This window comes from Amia ocellicauda, chromosome 12, assembly GCF_036373705.1.
Source record: "Amia ocellicauda isolate fAmiCal2 chromosome 12, fAmiCal2.hap1, whole genome shotgun sequence".
Classification (NCBI taxonomy): domain Eukaryota; kingdom Metazoa; phylum Chordata; class Actinopteri; order Amiiformes; family Amiidae; genus Amia; species Amia ocellicauda.
Genome location: NC_089861.1, coordinates 20,405,620 through 20,430,087, shown reverse-complemented (window position 1 = coordinate 20,430,087; position 24,468 = coordinate 20,405,620). Strand labels below are relative to the sequence as shown.

Sequence of the window (24,468 nt, the reverse complement as noted above, 5' to 3'; positions counted from 1 at the left end):
TCTTTTGACAGCTCCTTGGTTCTCATGGTTGAATCTTTGCTTTGTAATCCACTACCCAGCAAAGGGAACCTGTAGGCACTGCTGAATTTATCTTGAAATCATGTGTAACACTACAGTTTAACACAGGTGGAGGCCACTTAAATTGAGGTGTGAATTTGAAGGTGACTGGTTATACCTAAGCTAATTTAGGATTGCTACTACAAGGGCAGTGGACACTTATCCAACCAAGCTATTTCAGTTTTAGATTTTAATAAATGTTCTACAAATTTCTCAAATACTTTATTTACTTGAAAGTTATGTGGTAGGATGTGATCACTTTAAATGCATTTTAATGCATTTTCATTCCCAGCAACAGACTGTGATCATTTGGAAAGGGTGTAGATTTTCTATGGGCACTGTAGCTTCATGTTCACTGGGACACTGAGATAGGCTAGGAGTTTCAACTTGGCCTTTAATGGAAAGACATTTAAATTAATTTAAAGTAGACACTACCTTGTTGCTAAATTGAGTATTTTTGCATGTCAATAATATAAGGTGAATAAAGGCTGATAACATATTTGTATTGCTAGGTATTAACCCATCATATTATTTTGTGGTGTTTGTCAATTCTAAAACTGTTAATAAATAACATCCAATTAAATGCTACATACAAGTTTTCAGCCAATCAGATCAGAAATATTGATGAGCTGTTCACTCAGCGGAATAATTTAACAAGATTCTAATTTACAGGTACATTTTTTAATTTTAAAAGCTAAACTTTCAAATCCCTTACAGTCTTATCGTGTCCCTGTGACAATGGAGACATGTAGTCATGTAAACACACATGAATGCTCAAACTGTCTGTGGCTCTGCAGTCTCTGAGTTGTGGTAGCACTGGTGTTTCTTCAGGTGTCCCGACTGACTGAAGGTCTTCCCACACTGGGTACAGCGGTGCGGCCTTTCCCCTGTGTGGATGCGCTGGTGGATCTTGAGGTACTCTACGCGGCTGAAGCTCTTGCCGCAGTAGGGGCAGCAGTAGGGCCGCTCCCCCGTGTGGATGCGCTGATGCCGCTCCAGGTTCCCTAGCCGGCTGAAGTTCTTCCCACACTGGGGGCAGCGGTACGGCCTCTCCCCAGTGTGGATCAGCTGATGTCTCTCCAGAGTGCCTAGGTGGCCGAAGGTCTTCCCGCACAGGTCACAGGAGTAGGGCCTCTCGCCCGTGTGAATGCGCTGGTGGGCCTTGAGGTTGCTGGAGAGGCCAAAGCACATGCCACACTGGCCGCAGACGTAGGGCGTTTCCCCGGTGTGGATCCGCATATGGGCCTTGAGGTACCCCGGTTGACTGAAACCCTTCCCACACAGGGAGCAGCAGTGCGGCTTTTGCCCAGACAGGGGCCGCAGTGGTGCTTTCGTATGCCAATTTGTGTTGTGTTCGCCAGGCTGGGTCACCTCCTCGTTGGTGGGCTCGGGTTCCATGGCACTGGTGGGATCCTGAAATTCTAAGCTTTCTGCTCCACTGGGTCTTGGCTGTTGCCCATTGTCCGTTTCCATCCCATATTGTCCGGGAGCAACCTCAGCGAACTCAGCCCCGTCCTCCTTTAAGCACAAGGACTGTGCCACTGCTGCCACTTCCTCCTCTTTAACACGCACAGCATCTAGATAATTGCCCTCTGCATTAATGTAGGGAGACTCCAAACAGGGTCCGCGTGGTTTGCAGAGTACATCCTGTCCCAATGGCTGGAGCTCAGAGTCCTGCTCTGCAACATTAACAATGTCCAATCCATTCAGCTGCCGTCGGCTGTACAGCTGGGCGATGCCACACCTCAGCTCACTGAGACTGTCTGTAATATTGTTAGGGTGCACATTATTCAGCGCATCCACACTAAGGTCAGACCCTAGTGGACTGAGTCTTTGTGTACTGTGCTCAGGCCCAGGTTGGCCCATGGGGAATGACTCTAGTCCATTGAGTTCCTCCTCACTTGGTTTTCTTCTGTGCTGCTCAGTGAGCTCCCCTCTACCTCCTGTGGGCTCGGCCACCTGCCTCAGACTGGAGCCCCACTCCGCCCCACAGGGCTGCTGCTCAACAGGAGTACTTTCTAAACCACCAGAGCGAGCACCGGCCTCCACAGCTCCTGGGAAACAGAAGACACAGAGAACAAGACTAGATTATTTTTATTACTATTTATTTCTTAGCAGATACCAGGGCAACCTACAGAGTTAAAATAACAAGATTGTTACAAGGAGTATTAAGAATGAGGTGGTCCCAAATAAACAGGCACACAAAACAGCTAAATAAACCTTAATACTTCTTATATATATGTATACATAAGTAATATATATTTCTAAAGTAGAACACTCACATTTTAACACATCAGATTAGACATGGGCAAAATAGCAGTAGCCTTCAAATACCATAATCCCTAAATGTTAAGGTTATGGTGTGTTCACTGGTCCCAGTGTTACAATGGAAGTGGTACTACCTTCAGAAATGACTGGGTTTGTCTAATAATCTTAATAATGGTGATGATTAATCAGTCACATTAGCCGACATATTTTAAATGCTCACAACTATAATACAAAGAACTAGACATAAGTTCCTCTAACAGGTTTATCTTGCAAGTGAAGCATTTATTCAGCTACTAAAATGATACAATATTTGATTATGATTATGTGTATTAGTATCCGAATGTCTGTCTGTTTAGGTAAGGAAAGCATTTACAATGTATGCCTTCTCAGGCAGGATAGCAGGTAAAGTAATAATGGAATAATGACATAATTTAGAAAAACAATGGAATCTATTAATATTACACTCAAAGAATACATTTAGATTATTCACAAGTTCTTTAAATTAAATTTGAACCCCAAAGGACTGCCAGTGCTCAGACTATTCCTACTGTCAACACAATATTGTCTTGCAGACAGTGTACAGCATATAGGCCTACAATGCCTTGCAAAAGTATTCAGACCATCTCACAGTTTTCACTTTTTGTTGCTCTACATCTTGCAGTCATGACACTTTGAAGTAGGAATTATCAAACCCTTTGGTGTGGCAAACCTAAATTAATTCACAAAATGACCTTAACGAGTCCTATGTCTGTGTGCCATTACAGTGGTTGTCATGAGTAAAAACATCTCTCTCTGTGGGGATTCTTGGTCAGGCAAATACTCAACCATGAAGACAAAGGGCCTTTCAAAGCTAGTCAGAGATAAAATCATTGAAAAGCACAGATCAGTCTGAAAGCCAAAGTCTCCGAATATCCCTGTGAGCACATTGTAGTCAATCATCAAAAACTGAAGGTTCATTGTACCACCCCACCCAGATTAGATCAGGCTATCCCTCCAAACTAAGCAGCCACGCAAGGAGGAACCTGATGATGGATGTCACTGTGAGGCCAATAACAACTTTGAAAGAGCTGCAGAAGTGGCTGAGATGTGGGAAATGTGTATCAGTCAACAATATCCAGAACACTTCAAAAAACTGTCCTGTATGGCAGGGTGGCAAGAAGGAAGCCATTACTACAAATAAGCCATCTCAAAGCCCCCATAGAGTTTACAACATAGCAGTCAGGTGATACTGCAAAAGGTATTGTGACATAGAAGACCAAGTTGTAATTGTTTGGTCTAAATGCCAAGCATTACATTTGGTGCAGACCCAACACAGCAACCCGAGAGAGTTTGAGCAAATCTGCCAAAAAGAAATGGGCAAAAATTGCACCAAGCAAGTGTGGAAAGTTGGTAGAGACATACCTAAAACGACATGAACTGTAATTGCTGCCAAAGGTGCTTCCACCAAAAATTTAGTTCAGGGGTCTGAATACTGATGCTATCAACATTGTTTCTCTTTAGTTTTCGATGACATTTACTGTAACTTATTTTACCTTCAAGTTTGAGCATTCAAGTTTTAATCAAATATTAAAGTAAACAAAAATGACTCCCTGTGTCAGCTGGTCTGTTACTCCAACCCCAGTTGTTTGTCACCTACTGACCTGACTGCAGAATATTTCTATAGAGAAAACATAAGCTTAGCTAAATGAATACTACTCTGTACTTACTCCTCAGGCTAGCTAGTCTTCCCTGTAGTTCTCTGCTGGCCAACTTCTCTTCAGCTCTCTCCTTTACAGTAAGTAGTGATGCTGGGCTGTCCTCCTCTGTGTCTGTAGACTGTAACACAGGAACAGACAGTTTAAAATCTCAAGAAGTCCCATCTCGGAGTCTTCAGCACTGTTCAGAAACACAGTCCTACATGAACCCTACAGATCTGTAACAGGGAGAATCATATTATATTGTAGAACATGCAGAATCATATAATTTATTCTGCTTAGCATCTAGGGCAGTCATCTAATTATACAGAGCCCCAGTCTGTATAGGAAGGCAGTCCTCTGCAATGTAGAGAGATTTGTGTTCAGAGTCTTGTTGGATGGGGGACAGTATCTGGACCATGGTTTCTTCCTATGACTGACCTCTTCTTTAATGACGACTGTTTCCATCTCAGCATCATCCTCTGCGAAGCCAACGGCATAATGTTCGGTCTCTTCCTCTACTATGTCAATAGAAGTCGGGTCCTCTGCTCTCCATAGACTGCTGCACCAGTCCTTGTCAAAGACTTGCTCTATGATTGACACACTTTTGTCCTTGGCTCCTGTGGAAGGGAAATAAGTAACAAACAAACCAAACACAAAACAAAAAAATCGAAAACAATATTACTGAATTGGATGCTCAGACATTTCACCATGCCACTAAAGAAGTGGTACCAAATGGGGACACTTGTTTATCTAAAATTGTGTAGGGACTATGCTGAAGAACAACTGCAATTTAAGTTAGGACTTTAGGAGCCCAAACAGAAATAAATATGTTGTAAGTTGCCCTGGATAATAATAAATACCAAGGTAAATCTGAGTTAAGTTCATGCATTACCCACAAAAAATAGTTAATCATAAAACAACAATAACAACAAATAACATTATTAACTCACCATCTCCTGTTCCTCTTCGTTTTATCTGTACCATCTCAGCAGAAGCCTGCACTCCAACACAGCGGCTGTTTAAAGCAAGCGCCGTCTTCCCCACAATGCTTACCCCATAGTCCCGCTCTGTTCTCAGCTCGCTCTCTGACAGCTGCAACCTCAGCTTCAGGCTTTCGATTTCTTTCTTGCTCTGGGCGATTTCCACCTGCAAATTGGCACAACTGCCCTCGAACAGCTTGGTCGCCTCGCACACTGCCGCTCTGACGAGGATCTCCAGGATGGAGGAGAGCTGTGATTGGAAAGAGGCCACAGAATCCGACATACTGCCGTCAGCTTCAGAGATGTGGGTCCCACCAAGTGTGCTAGTTGTAGGTTTCACTGTTGCCTGGGTAGTCACCTATAAAAGAAATGCATTGTTTGTAATACTCAGCATCCAATATTTCAGACAAGAAGCAGATATCAAACTGTGAAAACTGTGTGACGTTCAGCATCAATGTGTAGAATTCGAAGTACAACAGATAAGTTGAAAGGCTTTCAGGGTTTTAAAGTGTAGACTCTTGTTTGGTAGTTGTAGTGGTGGTAGTGTATGGTACTTTGTATTAGTAGTAGTACTGCTCATAATAATAATAATTATTATTATATGTGCATAAAATTAGAAAAGCTATGTTTAATGCTGTTTAGACTTCACTCAAAATAAGTAACAAGCACAACTGGTCTTTGCATTGGCCATACAAAACCAAACCTCAGCTGGATCTTGTATCTGAAATGAAATGATACAGGTACATCTGGAAACATGGTATCTGATAAGTATGCATGGCTTGTCTAGCAAGGCAGCACATTTCTGTTTAAATTATAGCAAATTCCTAACCCATATTATGCTCACCTAAATACACTTACATCTGTAAACTGTCTAAAATGAACGTCTGTGCAAGTGTAACTGTATCAATGTTGTACTTAAACAGGAAGAATTGAGAGTAGTCCTTAGTACTGACATATAGATTTTCACATACTACAGTACATACAAATACTCACATTAATATTCTTATTGCTGATGCCACATGTATGGGTAACACAAGTAGTTTACAGTAGCATTGCTTTATAGTTGCTCTGTTAAAACTACCAATAAAGACTGTGTTTCTCTGCATGCATATTTATTGAGTTACCTAAGAAAACTAGTCTCTCAGAATAGTTGGTTTCTGTAACCTTATCTTTGGTCCAACCAAAAAAGTTCTGACAATTATAGGTTAATATTAAAAGTATTATAATTGTATTATAATTATAAATAGTATTATAGAGTCTTACCTAATGCACAATCTACTAGCACTACTTTACACATGATGTCAAAACACTGTATTGGTTTATTCATTGCATGTCCTATACTGACAATCGGAGAAAAACAGATCAATAAACCCTTAAAAACACAAGCTTACATCAGTTTATGTCAACGGCAGTGCAGAATAGACAGCAGTTACGCGGCTTGATTTCGATGTGAAACAAGGAAACTGAGATTTAAAGCGTCTTTGCATCCAGTTACGGATCCTCTCAGGACGGGCCCGGGCGCATGTCAACCATTACAAACGTAACAAAAACACAATGCATTAAATGACTGCATCAAATCACCTTAATTTTGGCATTGCTTTATTAAAAAACGAAAACGATTGGAGACGAGAGATATCACATAAAGAAAACAAAACAAGGAAGTCGGCTGTGTCTCCGGGTCCTGCTTCCGCTTGCATCCCTCCATTCCGCCAAACCTCAGTTCCGCTTCTGGACCCGGTGTGACTGGTTACCTAATATTAAAACATGTTGTGAGGTCCAGTATTTGACAAGGCTTTTTATACATGATTCTCTACATATATAAGTATAAAACGACTTATTTATGGTTTTTTGTTTTTTTTGGCAGACGTATAGGATACAAGCGCAATACAAAATTGCTAAGAGATAAAGGGGAAATCACACATAAACGACAGGTAGTAGCAATGTATGAATAAGCTGTACAATTGATACAGTTATATAAAGTGCAAAACTACAAGAGTGCTGAACAACTCTGCAGAATAAGCGGCTAAACGACAGAACAGAACAGATGGGTCTTAATCGCTGGGGACTCTGCTGTCCTGGCTGCAGGGTCTAAACCTTAGTATTGCTATTAACTGTTTCAAGCTGCTTCACTCTTTCCCCACCTTCATTAAACTCACCCAGATATTAAGTCCAGTTTTCTTAAATTAACAAAATATATAACTTCATAGGTATAGTTGTGTGTTGGGGGTTATAAAAAAGATCAGTTCTCACTTCAGCTATTAGTACATACTACATTATTTTTTATTCATTGTAATTATATGGCACCTTCACTTTCTCACTCCATTCAAGAAGTGATTCTATAATCATATAATCATTCTATAATGCATGTCTCTCATAAACCACTTGCAAAAGAAGAAAAGTCAATTTTAACTTTAAAGTTTTAAGTATTTCCAAATTATTTTATTCCAACCAAATTCTTCATCTGCTTAAATTAATATAATGTTATAGCCATCTGTTATCTGAAATGTCCTGAATAGTTTGTCCAAACGTTGGTTGCCAGGGAGTTAAGGTCACATGCAGCACCTTGTTTGCCACTTTTGAGATACGAAAATATCAGACCCCTGGTGGGGGGGGGGTTGCGAAATAACAACCTAGAGGAGGTGCTGGCAATTAGACAACGATGGGAGGGGAGGGGTTTGGTTGATGGCAAATTGTACAGTAATAACATTTTAACGACATATTCAAAAGATTACAGTACTTAAAACAACCAGACATCTTCCAAAGTACATATACTCCATGGCCAAAAGTAAGTGGACACCTGCTCGTCAAACATCTCATTCCTAAATCATGGGCATTAATATGGAGTTGGTCCCCCCTTTGAAGCAATAACAGCCTCCACTCTTCTGGGAAGGCTTTCCACTAGATGTTGGAACATTGTTGAAGGGATTTCAGAAACAAGAGCATTAGTGAGGTCGGGCACTAATGTTGGGCAATCAGCCCTGGCTTACAATCGGCTTTTCCATTCATCCCAAAGGTGGGATGGGGTTGAGGTCAGGGCTCTGTGCAGGCCAGTCAAGTTCTTCCACACCAATCTTGACTATTCTATTTCTGTATGGAGCTCACTTTGTGCACGGGTTGTCATGCTGAAACAGGAAAGGGCCTTCCCCAAAATGCAAACGGAAGCGCAAAATCACCTAGAATGTCATTGTAGGCTGTAGCATTAAGATTTCCAACTTTACAGTTGGTCTATGCATTCATGCAGGTAGCGTTCTCCTGGCATCCACCAAACCCAGATTCCTCCGTCGGACTGCCAGATGGTGAAGCGTGATTCATCACTCCAGAGATCGCATTTCCACTGCTCCCAGGTCAAATGGTAGCGAGCTAAACACCACTCCAGCTGACGCTTGGCATTGTGCATGAAGATCTTAGGCTTGTGCGGCTGCTCGGCCATGGAAACCAATTTCATGAAGCTCCTGACAAGCAGTTCTTCTGCTGAAGTTGCTTCCAGAGGCAGTTTGGCACTCGTAAGTTATTGTTGCAACCAACAAAAGACTATTTTTATGCGCAACGTACTTCAGTACTCAACAGTGCCGTTCTGTGAGTTTGTGTGGTCGACCACTTCGCGGCTGAGCTGTTGTTGCTCCTAGACCTTTCCTCTTAACAATAACAGCACTTACAGCTCACCAGGGCAGCTCTAGCAGGGCAGAAATTTGACAAACTGACTTGTTGGAAAGGTGGCATCCTATGACGGTGCCACGTTGAAAGTCATTGAGCTCTCAGTAAAGTTCATTCTACTGCAAATGCTTGTCTAAGGAGATTGCTGTGTGGCTTGATTTTATAGTGGCTCTCAAAAACATTCACCACTCTTGGACTTGTCCACATGTCATTGTGTTACAACATGAAATCAGAATGGATTTAATCAGGAGGTTTTACCACTGATCAAAACTGAAAATTTCCATTATGCCAAAGTGAAAAATATGATCTGCATTTTTTTCGAAATTAATTAGAAATACAAAACAGAAAATAATTGATTGCATATGAAATCACGCCTTCAGTCAATATTTGGTAGAAGCACCTTTGGCAGCAATTACAGCCATGAGTCTATGTGTATAAGTCTCTACCAGCTTTGCACATCTGGACAACAATTTTTGCCCATTCGTCTTTGCAACATTGCTCAAGCTTCATTAATTGGTGAACAGCAATGTTCAACTCTTTCCACATATTCTCAATTGGATTGAGGTCTGGGCTTTGAATGGGCCACTCCAAGACATTGACCTTTTTATTTTTAAGCCACTTCAGTGTGGCTTTGACTGTATGTTTGGGGTCATTGCCCTGCTTGAAGTTAAATCTTCTCCCAAGTCCCAGGTCTCTTGCAGACTTCAGCAGGTTTTCTTACAGGATTTCTCTCTACTTTGCTGCATCCATTTTACATAATGCTGCCACCACCATGCTTCACGGTAGGGATGGTGTTCTCAGGATGATGTGCGGTGTTAGGCATGCACCAAATGTAGTGCTTAGCGTTGAGGCCAAAAAGCTCTATTTTGATCTCATCAGACCATAGAATCTTCTTCTACTTGGTCTCAGAGTCTCTCACATGCCAAATACACTAATTAGAAGGGGTGCCCACATACTGTTGGCCATGTAGTGTACAAATACTGGACAGTCTGCTAAAACCCTAATTGCCACAGACATCTTTACAATTTTCTACTTCTTCATGTTTGAATGGTTAAACAGATGTTTGTTATTAAAATGTTGTTTTTGTTAAACAGTTATTTACATAAAAGAAGTAAAAAAGAAAACATTACAAATAATGATCGCATCCTAGTTTGCACTGTTTTTTGTGGCTCTGGAGCTGGAGCTGGTTAAAAGCAGCCGGAGCTGGAGCCGCAGTGTGGAGCTGCACCAGAGCCGCTCCGGAGCTGGAGCTGGAGCTGGAGCTGCTGGAGCCGAGCATAGAGCTGGAGGAGGGGGCCCCCATCAGCTCCGGAGCCAGCCTGGAGCTGGAGCTGAACCTCTGGAGCCACTCCGGAGCCGGAGCCAGCAAACCCGGAGTACTGCCAACCCTAGTTTGGGGATGTTTATTGTACTGCATTATGTTCCCCCATGTCCTCCCACTTTGTGTCTCCCTCTGTCTAGTATTCTGCCCCCAGGTGATCTCATCTGGGCTGGAAACACCTTTCATGTCTTTCCCCAGTTCTTTCAACTGCCAATTCCTGCCTTTGTAAAGGCAGGTTGTAAGTGCACGTAAGAAATAAAGATCATTGTTCAACGCAGTCTCTTGTTTCTGAACCCCTGCTTGACAGTGAAGTTTGAAAACTGTTACACTGTGCAATATTTTAAAAACATATGTTTAGCCACTATTAATACATTATTTACAGTCATTTGGACAAATAAATGTGTCTTTTAAAAATCAGCTTGCGAGCTCGTATATCTGTCCCTATTGAAAATCATACTGACTGTGCTGAAAGTGGAGAAAATATGAATGCTGTAATGTTTGTTGTGCTCAGGTTGTTGAAAGAGTTTCCATCACTTTTCCTTTGTTTCTTTAATTTAAAGGACAGACTGCAGTTTTAGTGTCATTAAAAACAAAACAAAACTATACAATAGTTGAATGTGTTTCCCTTATGAAAAAATACACTTAAGTGCACTATAAATCCATATATATATATATATATATATATATATATATATATATATATATATATATATATGTAAGCTGTACTATATATATAATACAATTGTAAATGAGAAGGCGATATTCTCAACCTTCTCATTTCTGACCAAAATGTAAACCAGCTATGGACAATTACAGGAAATCACATGCAAGGAATGTGTACATGCAACTTTCGGTTTTGATTGTACTACTGTGCTGAAAAACAGGCTAGTGTAGCTTCTCTTTCGAGTTACATTCACATTCAAGAACCAGAAGTGCAGAGCAATTTGGTCTACATACAGGTGAGCTATTCTCATATTAACACCATCTCAATTATGTCTTATAAGTGGTATGTTGTGGAGGGGGGGTTGGGAAAACCAGGCAAAATGAACATACTAATAATCAGTGCTCGAACAGAGGGGACGGTTTTCCCCCTTTTAACAGAAATGAGGTAATCCTAGGCCTTGTTACACACGTCTAAAATAGTTTATTTTCGTCTGTTACTCGATTGTAGCAATTAATTAGAATTACAATTGCACGTGTTTTATTTATACCATAATACTCACCAGATGTGTTTGCCTCGTTTGAAATACCCAACTGTAAGTACAATATGTCTTCACATACACCATTCCAGATCACACACACACTAATATATATATATAGGCTACATATATACACACACAGAGTATAGGTTGAAAATAAATGCTGAGGTTAATACTATTTTTTTTCATCGTGTGCAATTAATACGTGGATATATCATTTACAGATGTAATGATAATTACAATAAATCCTACACATTTTCAATAAACAAAAATAAGCCAATTTTGGTATGTGAAAAATATAAGGATCACATTTTTCCGCCATATATTAAAAATGTGTTTGTTCCATATGGGTAGGTTTGCCTATAGCAGAGGGATGCATGAATCCAGGCAGGAGGTTTTCGAGGAGGTTCTGAGTGACCTTCTGGAGAGAGAAATTAAAGCATTCAAGAGTAAACTGAATGCCCTGGATCCACCCCAAGGTTTCCGTCGAATTCCCAAAGGGGAGCTGGAAAGGGTGGCCAGCAGCGTGGAACTGAATGAGAAGATGCTGCAGTACTATGATCTGCCCACCATGGAAGTCATGACCAAAAAGATCCTCCAGAAGATCCCACGCATGGATTTGGTCCTGAGACTGGAGGAAAAGCTGAGGAATTGTGAGGCCATCTAGAGTTTGTTTGTTTGGGTGTGTTGACGCCTCCAGTTGAATTAGGGGTTGTCCCTGTAGAAATAATTCATTTGAAATAATTACTGAGATTATTAGATTAATTACAAAGGTCACCTGAGGGATGAGAAACTTCCTTGTAAAATATCTTGATCCCCCATGACTGCCTATCAGCAAACCTCTATCTATACTAAAACTATTGCCTAGCAGCAATAAAGCTCCTTATACGGTATATGCAAGGAATGCCAGAGGTACAGAATCTGGAGATATAATCAAGTTTGTAAAGTAGTAGTGTTTGAATCATAATTATAATAATCGGAAAACTCATAATAATGTTTTATTTTGTTTAAAACAAGCTATTTGATACTACAAGAGCACAAAGCTATGAATAAATTGTTCAATTAAGATCTATTTTCTTCCTCAGAATCAGGCTGATGGTCTCTCTAATTGGGTAGTAGGGGGTTTCTGTCATGTATTGCGCCCTAAGGTTAAGTTTAATCTTCTACCTCTGTGTCTCCTAGTCTCCCCAGGAAAGGAAATTAACAGTGGTTCAGTCTTGAGTGAAGAGCCCAGGACCAGAGCAGAGTTTCTACAATGTGAGTCTCTGTTCTCCACTCAGTGAGGAGTTTTGCATGCAAACATTGAAAACAAACACAATGATACACGCATACAGGCAGTTTCAACCATAATAATTTGTTAGTCACACCATCTTTACTTGCTCCTTTTGAAAGTCCTGCAGTGAAAGAATAGGAGGTGAACTGATACTCTGAGGTGTGTTTACTATTAGTCTGTCTTGTTACTGACAGTTGTCCAATCCTAGTCCTGGAGAACCATGGTGTCTTGTTTGTTATTTGGGTTTTTAATTAATTAAAATTACCATGTGTTCATGATATACAGTGATTAATGGTTTAGAAAGACATGTGACACCTGTAGGATTGTAGCTCTTCAGGAACATGCATGGTCATCACTCATCTCATGGGTATCCAACATTGGTCCTTGAGATCCCTTTTTCTTTCTATCTATACTCCCAGGGCCATGCAGACATATTAGTTAACTGTAGAGCAGTGGTCTCCAATGGTTCTGGAGAGTCCCAATCCAGTTAAGTTTTATGGATCACTCTAAATCACTAAATGACAGAAAACTCTTGCTCTATCTTCTCTCCTCTCTTCCATCAGATTACGTTATGCTTACACTAAACCCCAACACAGCCAGCAGGCAGCTCTGTCTGTCTGAGGGGAACAGAAAGGTGACCCGGAGTGAAAAGCCCCAGTCTTATCCAGATCATCCTGAGAGATACGACACTTCCATCCCACAAGTGCTATGCAGGGAGAGCTTGTCTGGTCGCAGTTACTGGGAGGTGGAGTGGAAAGGGGAACTGGGGCCTGACGTGGCAGTCACATATAAAACTAATGTGAAGCTTTTTGGTATCGACTACCGCTTTGGAAACAACAACAAGTCCTGGAGTCTGAAGTGCTCCAGTTCTGGATACTCGGTTTGGCACAACAACAAGGGGACCAAGCTAACTGACTTCCTGTCTTCCTCTCATAAAATAGGAATCTATCTAGACAATGGGGCTGGGAGTCTGGCATTTTACAGCATCTCTGACACTATGACCCTCCTCCACAGAGTCCAGACCACTTTTGATGAGCCACTTTATGCTGGGTTTGGGGTTTATGGCTTGTATGATGCCACTGGGGTTTTGATGAGTTCCACTGTCACACTTTGCCAGCCAAAATAGTCTTTTTGCAAGCTTATCTTGGTAAATACACTATAGGATATTTCCACTTAAACATGGTTTCACTATGGTTTTACCAGTTTTACAATAGTTTCCCATGGGTTCAACATTGTGTGATACATTTAGTCAAATAGATATTGCTCATTAAACTTTCTTTCTTAGTAATATCTTTATTTTCAGGCAGTTGCATTAATCCAACTGCAATCTTTGCATCTTTTCTCTCTAGACCTGAATCTGAAAAAAACCATGTTATGCTTGCAGTTGGTTGAGTGGAGTTATGAAATAAATGTTATAGTTCATAAGGATAGTTCAATCAAATTTAATTCTAGCACCAGCAGTCAGCAACAGCATTACCCTGCCTTTAAATAAACTGCTGTTTTCACATTCTTGGGATATTCCTTTTCCATTTAATTATGTATAACATAGTATTTGTAAGTGTTTGTAACAGAAATGTTCTAATAAAAATGATTAAATGCAATCGCCATATATTACCAAATAAATTGACAATTTATTTTATATAACTTAAAATATCAGTTTTTATGGTAACAGTTTCCCCGTTGCCTGCTGTCCTCCAGGTTCGTCTCTGGACCAGTAAGTAATCCTTACTTTTTGCCTTGTTATCAGACATCCTAGCATATAATCAGAGGTTAAATTATATGGTACTACTTTTATACATTAAGGATCAATACATGGTTATCATGTCAGGTGTAGATTTTCTCACAATAACACTTCTGAATATCTCAGGCTAATTTAATTCAAACAGTTGCTTGAAAATACCTGTATTATAATTAATCCTCTTAATTACTATGAAATGTTAAAAATGTATGTGCACACAATACCAAGTGTTAGGATTCAGAACACCTTCCATTTAGGGAGGGAGTGAGATTACACACTCCCTCCTGCACTTGCAACAACACTACGCCCAGCCTATCTAAGCTGGCATCTGTATGAAGATGGAAAGGCACTCACCAACTTGGCCCACAGCACTTAGAAGGCTTTTTGGCTTCAGTTCTTGAGAGGGGATGACTGTCCTTGTGTGGGACAGAACTCAGTTTGTGATAATCCATGGAAAATCATCAGAATCCATCTTGTTTCTTCACCAGAATGACTGGTGTGGTCCATGGGCTACTGCTTTTATTTATAACCCATTCTTAATTTGTTCTATTAGTGTAAAAAAACTCCTGATACACAGCCAGGGGCACTGGATGATATCACTTGCAGTGGGGCGGAGCAGTCCCAGTCAGAATGTGATGGTACACAAGCTCTGTTCTCCCAAAATCTTCCTCATGAACGGTGAACCTGCAAATCCACCATTTTTTTTGGTGTTCCTCCAGCTAATGTTGTTGCATCAGGGGTCAGGCCTTCCACTTTCTGTGCTCCCTCAATGGGTCCTGCCAGAGGGACTGAGCGCATGCTCACTTCCACGACATCGGGGCACAGGAGTTGTAACACTGAGTCATGCTCCAAATACACATCCACAGAATCAATATGCTTATCAGTTGGGCCACCACTTCACATTTCCTTGTAACATGGTCAAAGACACACGTTCAGTTGTTTTATTTGACAGATTGTATAATTAGCAGCTTGAACAACAGGCTAAATAAATCATTAAATCAATTAAGAACTAGAACTTTTTCACAGAAATATATTTCAAAATAAAGAAATCAACTGTAGGCCAAGCCCACCTAGAATACGGTATAGATTGTCTTTCACTTTTACTATTAGCCTGTAGGCTACAGGATTTTTGCCATGAAAACCAGCATGTGAACCATTTCTGGTTTCAAGCCTTAACAGTGCCATGTCACCACATTTCCTTCAGTGCTGAATACCCTTTCTGATAGGGAGCTTTTTGCAGGAATGCAGAGATACTTTCGTGCAAGCTGCTCATCCTTGAGAAGTTTATCTGGTGGAGTTCCACCAAGCCAGAAGATCTTTCTTACTGTCAATAGAGGGTGGGTGGGGGGAGCATGGAGCTGTTCAGCTCAGCTGCTATGGCTTCCTCAACTTCCAGAGAGGAATGGGAAGGCTGAGGTGGCCGAGTTCATCTTGAAGAAGCTGCCCAATTACTTCCTTGCCTTTCTTTCTGGTGGTGGATGTGTGTTTTCCATCTCTATGCAGGGCCAAATGAAATCTGTTTTATTATTTTACATTTTATGATTTCTTTTTTCCTGATTTCATATTTTTCAAATGTTTAATACATTTTTGTGTCATTTTTGTTTAACTTTCAAGCATCCATTTTATTAATAAGCTATAGCTGTGGGACACCCTGAAACTTTAAAGTATGATGGACCTCATTTCCCAACAGAACATGATTCCAAATGCCCAGTTTAAATGGATAACATATCACAGGTTAACAATCTGTCCAGTCAAACTAAAGGGACTAGCAGCATTAAAAACAAACAAATCACCTGGGCCAGATGTTATATTTCCAACAGTAATTAAGAAAATGAGGGAAATTATTTATCAACCATTAACTAAAATATTCCAAATGACACAACAGGGGATGTGCCAACTGATTGGAAAAGTGCAAATGTCATACCATTCCACATGAAATGGGGCAAAACTGAGCCAGGAAATTACAGACCAATCAGTCTCACCTGCATCACTTGTAAAATGTTGGAAAACCATATGCTTTCACATAGTCAACATGGGTTTAGATGAGGCAGATCAAGTCTTACTAATTTATTAGAGTGTGTTGAACAGGCAACTGCATCTGTAGATCAGGTGAAAGCATATGATATGATATACTTAGATTTTCAGAAAGCTTTTGACAAGGTTCCACACCAAAGACTGATCCTCAGATTGGAAGCTGTAGGCATTCAGGGTAATATAAGTAGATGGATTATGAACTGGTTGATATATAGGAAACAGAGGAGTTGCTTCTAAATGGAGTGAGGTTGTAATTTGAGTTTCACAGGGATCAGTATTAAGGTCTGTGCTTTTTTCTAATAAGAACATAAGAACATAAGAAAGTTTACAGACAAGAGGAGGCCATTCGACTCAACATGCTTGTTTGGTGTCCATTAATAACTGAGTGATCCAAGGATCCTATCCAGTCTGATTTTAAATGTTCCCAAATGTTTTGCATCTACCACATTGCTGAGGAGTTTGTTAAAGATTGTGACAACTCTCTGTGTGAAGAAGTGTCTCCTGTTTTCTGTTTTGAATGCCTTGAAGCCCAATTTCCATTTGTGTCCCTGGGTGCATGTGTCCCTGCTGATCTGGAAAAGCTCCTCTGGTTTGATGTGGTCGATGCCTTTCATGATTTTCAAGACCTGGATCAAGTCCCCACGTAGTGTCCTCTGTTCCAGGGTGAAAAGGTTCAGTTCCTCAGTCTCAGTAGGACATTCCCTTCAGACCTGGAATAAGTCTGGTTGCTCTCCTCTGAACTGCCTCTAGAGCAGCGATATCTTTCTTGAAGTGTGGAGCCCAGAACTGTCCACAGTATCCAGATGAGCTCTAACTAGCGCATTGTACAGTCTGAACATCACTGCCCTTGTTTAAAATTCTACACTTTTGACAATATACCCTAGCATCCTGTTTGCCTTTTTTATTGCTTGCCCACATTGCTTGGATGGAGAAAGTGAGGAGTCCACATAGACTCCTAGGTCTTTCTCATGCATTACTTCATCTAGATCTGTACCTCCCATAGTGTAATTATAGTGGACATTTTTGTTACCTGCATGTATTACCTTGCACTTGTACACATTGAATTTCATCTGCCAGGTGTCGACTGAATGTTATCTAAGTCCATTTGAATAGCCTGTGCTGCTGACATTGTATCTGCTGAGCCACCTATTTTAGTATCATTTAGTATTTTAACTATCCCAGAGTCCAGATCATTAATATAGATTAGAAACAGCAAAGGCCCTAGTACTGATCCCTGCGGAACTCCACTAACAACCTCACTCCTCTAATCGACACCCTCTGTTTCCTATACATCAAACAGTTCATAATCCATCTACTTACGTTACCCTGAATACCTACAGCTTCCAATCTGAGGATCAGTCTTTGGTGTGGAACCTTATCAAAAACTTTCTGAAAATCTAAGTATATCATATCATATGCTTTCACCTGATCTACAGCTGCAGTTGCATGTTCAAAAAACTCCAATAAATTAGTAAGACATGATCTGCCTCGTCTAAACCCATGTTGACTATCTCCAAGAATAAGGTTTTCATTAAGATGCACCTCTATTTTCTGTCTAACAATTTTTTACAACATTTTACAAGTGATGCAGGTGAGACTGACTGGTCTGTAATTTCCTGGCTCAGTTTTGTCCCCTTTCTTGTGGATTGGTATGACATTTGCTGTCTTCCAGTCAGTTGGCACATCCCCTGTTCTAAGTGTCATTTGGAATATTTGAGTTAGCGGCCTATAAATATTTCCCCTAATTTCTTTAAGTACTGTTGGAAATATACCATCTAGCCCAGGTGATTGTTTGTTTTTAATTCTGCTAGTCCCTTTAGTACCTCCTCCTCATTTATCCAGATTTCTGTTAGGATTGGACTGATTGTTAACCTGTGGCATGTTTTCCTTTTTTCTTTTGTAAAAACCTCTGTGAAATACTCATTTAGAACATTTGCCACAACTTGTGTGTTTTCCAAGATACTTCCATTTTTGCCCTTTATCTGTTTCACTTCCTCCTATATTGACCTCTTGCTGTTGTAGTATTGAAAAAATCTCTTTGCATTAGTTTAGCTCCTAGAGCTATGTTTCTTTCTATTTCCCTCTTTACTTTCCTGATCCCTTTCTTAAGATCTCTTTGCAGATCAACATATTTCTTGTATTTTGTTTCGTCTCCATCCCTTTTGTATGCGTTATACAACATTTTCTTTCTCTTGATATTTTTTTGCATACCTCTATTAAACCATTTTGGCCAATGTTTTTTGGTCCTCAATTTGCTAAGTTTTGGTACAAATTGCTCCAGAGCCTCAAGTAGTATATTCTTAAAATATAACCATGCATTTTCAACTGACTCTGTATCCAGCGTGCTCCAGTCTACCTCTTCTAAGTGCCGTCTCATACCTTCAAGGTTTGCATTTCTAAAATTGTAGACCATTGTTTTAGACTTGGACCTTGTTTTTTGAAAGAATGCCTCAAAGCTAAGCATGTTGTGATCACATTTTGTCATTGGTTCTCTAAATAGTGTCCCTCTGACTCTGCCTTGGTCATTTGAAAAGATCAAGTCAATGCATGCTCTCTCCCTGGTTAGTTCCCTGACAAATTGAGTTAGAAAGCAGTCATTTACCATCTCAACCATTTCTATTTCTGCTTCTATAGTCCCAACTGGGCTTTCCCAGTCTCTCTTTGGGAAATTGAAATCCCCCATTATAATATATATATATATATCTCTCCTAAACTATGTGTATCCTTCCAACTTGTATTCATCCCCATCATTTTCTGTAAGCCATGTTTCTGTAACTCCTACAACATCATAGTCACATGCCAGCACTGTGGCTTCTAAGTCCAACATCTTGTTCTTTACACTCCTGGCATTGAGGTACAAACATTTCAGGACTTTCCTACCATCAGTTTCCCCTTTGTTTTCTTTCCTTAGAGGAACATCTCCCATTATCATAGCTCCCTGACCCCCTGGTCCCTAGTTTAAAAGATTCTCAATTACTCTGCACATACGCTCTCCCAATGCATTAGCCCCACTACTGTTCAGATGTAGACTGTCCGGTTTGTACAGATCCCATCTATCCCAGAAGAAAGACCAATGCTCCATAAACCTAAACCCCTCTTCCCTACACCAAGATTTCAACCATGTGTTAAACTTTCTAATCTCTGCCTGTCTCCCTGGCCATGCACGTGGTACCGGAAGTATTTCAGAAATATACCCTTCAGAAAACTACCGTGGAGGTTCTGCTCTTTAGTTTTGTTCCTAACTCTTTAAATTTGTCTTGCCTCTGCCCTACCTTTTCCTATGTCATTGGTTCCAATGTGGACCATGACGAGTGGATTCCCCCCGGCTTTGGCCAGCAGCCCGTCTACTAGTTTAGGGAGATCTGCAACCTGAGCACCAGGCAGGCAAGAAACCATGCCGGTCTCCTTATCACTAGAACACACTGTGTGATCTACACCTCTAAGTATTTAATCTCCTACTATAACTACCTCCTTCTTCTGGGGGGGAGTGGGCACCATGGTGCTCTGGTGCTCAACTGCCCCCCATCACCCTCTGAGCTGTCACTGTCCAACACGGTGTCCAGCAGTTGGAACCTGTTGGACAATTCAAGCTCTTGGGGTGTCTCTAGGGGTTGTACACGCCCTTTTCTGTGGTTACAACCTAATGTAACCCAGCAGTTCTGTCCACTTTCCTGCTCTACAGTCTCAACTCTCTTAGGTTTTGGCATGCACACCATCTCTCTCACGGGCTGATTGACCAATTCTTCTATATCCCTAATACAGCACAGATCGACAAGCTGAGCCTCAAGATCACGAACCTTGATCTTTAGGATTTCAATCTGCCGACAATGTTCACAAATTAAATCCTCTTGGATGAGTTCATCCAGGAAGGCAATCATTCTGCAAACCTGACACTGTAGTGGTGTAGCGTAAGGTACACTTATAAATTTCAATTAAAGAAGTGAATTTATAGTATCACCTTATCACGAATCCTGGAATCTTGTAGAACTCAATTTCTGTAATAATTGGACGCAGACACCAATTCCAAAGATATAAATTGTCAAATTTATTCAAAAACAAAGACTAAATGTAGCACTACACTAATTATACAAAAGGGAAAAACTAATTAAAATTCAACTCTAGATCAACAAATCAAAGACAAATCACTTCCGTGACCAAATCAAAGACCATGGGATCGCATATGATAACACATAAATTGTTAAACAAAAAAAAGGTTATAAACACATTGACAACAATACCGGTTAGTAAGACGAAGGTGAGTCTCTCATTAGTATTGTTAGTCAGACATCAAATAACTACGCAGGTTAGTATTTATGTCAGGTAACTTCTCGTTATATATATCAGTCTCATTTACGTTTAGGTGCCGAGAAAGATCCTATCATTACTTGTTGCCACAATTTCCCTTAACTGACTATTATTCAATGATTAAGGATAGGCAGGGCCACCTATAATCTGGTGTCTATTAACTTGTGTCAATTTCAGACTAAACAGTTAAACAGGAATGAGAAGATATTTCTCGGCATTGACAGATTTTATTTCTAAATTTATCAACAAAACAGTTTAATGTAACACACATTTATATTTAAGAAAACTAAATGATATTACACATTCTAGAGTTATGAGTCATAGAATAACATTTCTAATTGATTTCTCAAATGTCATGAATCACAAACTCCAAACTGTTAAACTTATCTGAACTTCGTCGCAGAGAGGCCTCTCTGTCTTTGGGCTCAGATAACAGCACACGGCACGAGGTCCGTGTGGTTAGGAACAAAGGCAGTCCAGTTCGGCTTTGTCCAAGAACTTCCACTCAGTCGATGCACCTGGAAGTTGGGGTTTCGCGAAACAGAGTCTTTTCCAAACAGATTTTCCACTGGTTTGAAGGCTCCAAGGTTGTGCACAAAATCTTCTTGGCAAGCAGGGTCTCTCACCGTACTTATTTGAAGACAAAGTCTTTGAGGAAAGCAGGGCCCTGTTCGTTCCAAGGGTCAAGTTTCTTAAGACTCAAATAGCTATTTAAATGACTGACACATTCGTATTCAGTCGACTTAGTCAATTGTCCAGCTGTAAAACTCCACTGATCAGGTGGGCACAGGCGGGCAGCGCAGTCTGTAAAGTTCTTTATTTAATAAAGTCCTTTAAAAGAATTCTTCGTACGGCTCAATCTCCTTTTCCCAGTTTAACTCTTCTGTTGCCGGCAAAGACTTGGTTGGTTTCTGGTTCCGGTTCGGGCAACAGAGCTACAGGTTGAGCTGTGGCAGTGAGTTTCTGGTTCAGGTGAGAGAGAGAGAGAGAGAGGGAGAGAGAGAGAGACCGTGCGCTGTTCTTTATACACCTGTCAGATCAATAGGTGATTGGTTCTTGAGTTTGTGAGATTGGATTTCGGTTTCAGAAATGCCGGTTGGCCCGGGTTCGTAGCTCTGTGTCTGGATTTGGGCTCTTGTCCATTTCAAAGAGTTATTACCTACAGGCCCCCTTCTTCAGACATCTCAAAGCAGGATTCCAAACTATTTGGGCTATTCTCTGTGCCATCCACCCAAGACTGTCACTTTGATGTAAACCAGTTCCACACTTTAAGGAAATCTGATAACTTTGGGGAGAGAGGTCTTCCTTAGATCAATGCTTCAGCTCAGAGCTAAAATGCTCTTATCAAAATACACCCAACATAATGCTACAGTGGCCACATGCTTCTAATTGTTATTTTTTTAGTTTTTCTTATCTTGGATCCTGTTGCCTAGTCAACTGCTTAACTTGTGACCAAGAAACAGCGCAGCTCTTTCTCAACAGCTGTTTTAAGTAGCTTTTGTCTACCTGCCCCCAATTCACACCTGCAACAGAATTCCTGCTAGTCCTAGACAAAATCTCCCTTCTACAACCTGTTTACTTTCACCAACTCAGCAACTGAACTGAATTGACTTCAATTTAGGCAAACTACAGACAATGCTATCTTCAATTAAGGCCAACTTAAAACAAAATGAGCAATGCTAAGACTGGTCTGAAACTAGTCAAACAACAAGATGGTTGCCTCTCACCTGTACTCTCCTGTGTCTCTCTATGGCAACTTGTAAATACTTCAGAAACACAAACATATAACAGTATCCCTGTCAGGAAGAAATAGGTTGCACTACAATATCCCTGTCAGAACAAGATCCACTACAATATCCCTGTCAGAACAATGCATAATACAATAACGATAAATATGTACAGATAGACGTGTGTGTATGTACATACACACTACATGATACACACACATACACATATGGTGTTAATATTTGATTTAGTATTGCACACCATTTACATTGTCTATAGTGACTGGACAGTGGGAGGAAAATGGAGGAACGGGAGAAAACACAACATGCAGACTCCTCACAGATATTTACAAGTAATGATAAACACACACGGAATAAACAGTTCACAACATTAGGTATCAGTTACTTTCCAAGAGACATGCAGAAAATATTGCAAACTGCAAGTTTTTGTTTCTTGTTAAAAGCTCTCGTTGAAAGCTTCCATCCGAAGCAAGTCAAAAATATAACCCATCAGAGAAACTTCGGATGTCACTCTTTATTTTTTGTAGGTTATTTTAAAGCAGTAATATTCGATGTAGTTTAGTGAAGGATACTATACATAGTGTATGTTGGTGTGTGTAATCATGCTAGTGATTTTATCATGATTACAAATGTATATAATTAACTACTTTTGTCTAAAACGGCAGTTTATATTCTTAGTCTACCCGCTAGCAGTCTAATGATGTAGCAAACAGTACACCAAAAACATTTTAAACAGAAGGTGATTCCAGCAGCCAGTAGCAGGGTGGGAATGAGAGCCAATCGTAATTCAATTCCTCCTGGCCAAACTCTAGTGATGTTTGAGTCCTGGCAGGGATAGTCCTAACGGGGACATTTCATGGTACCTTTCTCATGCGAGCCGTCCTGCTCACATCCAGACTGACGTCAGAGAAGTGGAAGTGGAGAAGTGTGAAGTGGAGTGAGCAAAAGAGTGACTGCAGGCATTATTTAATTTTTTTAATGTTTTTAATGTTCCTAGATCTCACAGTGATAAAATAGGGAAGATATGGTTCAGGCGACTGTAACAAAAAAAAAAATTGTTAAACATTTCTTTGCAGAGCACAAATAGACGACATGCAAATAGGCTGACATTAACTGTCTAAGCATTATTTTCTCTTCAATGATAATGAGGAGAAATTAATAACTTGAATCATTTCATTCTGAATTATGAAGTTTGCTCCATGTAACCACTTTTTTCAGAGTAATGTTAACATATCTACCTACAATTGTCTGATAGATAAGATTAAAAAGAAAAATCAGCTAGCGGGCTACATTACAAGCTAGTTGCTGTTCAGCACGAAGGTGAACAATTCAAAAGTTATAGTAACTAAATTGTAAACAATCCTAAATCAGACAAGAATTTTATGTTTCCACTTACTCAGCTGCTGAAAACTCAGTCGCTGCTGTAATTGAGTCACAACACTGCGAGTTCGAGCGAACACTGATGAGAATTGGAAGTAGCCGGAGGAGTCGTCTCATGTCAGAACATTAATTTAGACAAAAAATAATATTTTTATTCAATGAAATATCGAGACCCCCAAGTTGAAAGTTTTCTCTCCTACCTCTTATGGGGGGTCCTGGACCCCCCCAGCACCTCCTCAATTCAAACACTGGTCACAAGAGGTTTTTTTTTTTTCTTAGCATGCAAAACAGACATTTTCTAGCATGGATCCCTCAAATCTCTTCCTGTCAGGATGTTTACATTTTACATAATAAAAACTTAACATTAATTTTCATCATAAATAACAACCACGAATTTAACATTGTAAAAATAAACTAAATAAATTAGAATAAGGGAGAATAAAGGAAAAATATAAAAATATGCATGTTCTATACATTAGAACAAATAATATAATAGTGTTGGCCTAAGTTATATTAGCATTTTACACGTCAGGTTCTCTCGGGTTCAGTCCTCCTTAGTGCTCAATACTGCCGATACTGCAGGCAGCACAGCACAGTTGCATTTGTTTAAAAAAAAAGTGTAACTTATTTAATACGCATGTTAAACATATTGCAATATGAATCATAGCCAAAACACGATGTAGGATTTGAAATATTTTTATAAATATAAATATTTTATCCAACGTTGTCTGAGGGATGTGTTCTTCATTTATTTTCTTTAGATATTTTACTGTGATCTGAGCTTGCTTGTCATTTGGAGACATTCTTTGTTTGCTGATATCCAGTCAACATCTTGAAC

At 40.1% G+C, this 24,468-nt stretch overlaps 2 protein-coding genes across 2 annotated transcripts; one reads left to right on the top strand and one right to left on the bottom strand.

Annotated features, from left to right (window-relative positions):
- Positions 1–232: 232 nt before the first annotated feature.
- On the bottom strand, positions 233–6,653 carry LOC136764531 (uncharacterized). The gene is made up of 5 exons (XM_066718683.1): positions 6,373–6,653; positions 4,952–5,339; positions 4,440–4,618; positions 4,032–4,140; positions 233–2,111 (listed from the first exon to the last, which is right to left on the bottom strand). Exons 2-5 carry the CDS (start codon positions 5,262–5,264, stop codon positions 832–834), a joined length of 1,881 nt encoding a protein of 626 aa, XP_066574780.1. The 5' UTR covers positions 5,265–5,339; positions 6,373–6,653; the 3' UTR covers positions 233–831.
- Positions 6,654–10,824: 4,171 nt separating this feature from the next.
- Positions 10,825–14,072, top strand: LOC136764545 (stonustoxin subunit beta). Its single transcript, XM_066718708.1, has 4 exons — positions 10,825–10,915; positions 11,510–11,808; positions 12,338–12,412; positions 12,992–14,072. The coding sequence occupies exons 2-4, from the start codon at positions 11,529–11,531 to the stop codon at positions 13,552–13,554; spliced, it is 918 nt and encodes a 305-aa protein (XP_066574805.1). The 5' UTR covers positions 10,825–10,915; positions 11,510–11,528; the 3' UTR covers positions 13,555–14,072.
- The last annotated feature ends 10,396 nt before the right edge of the window (positions 14,073–24,468 follow it).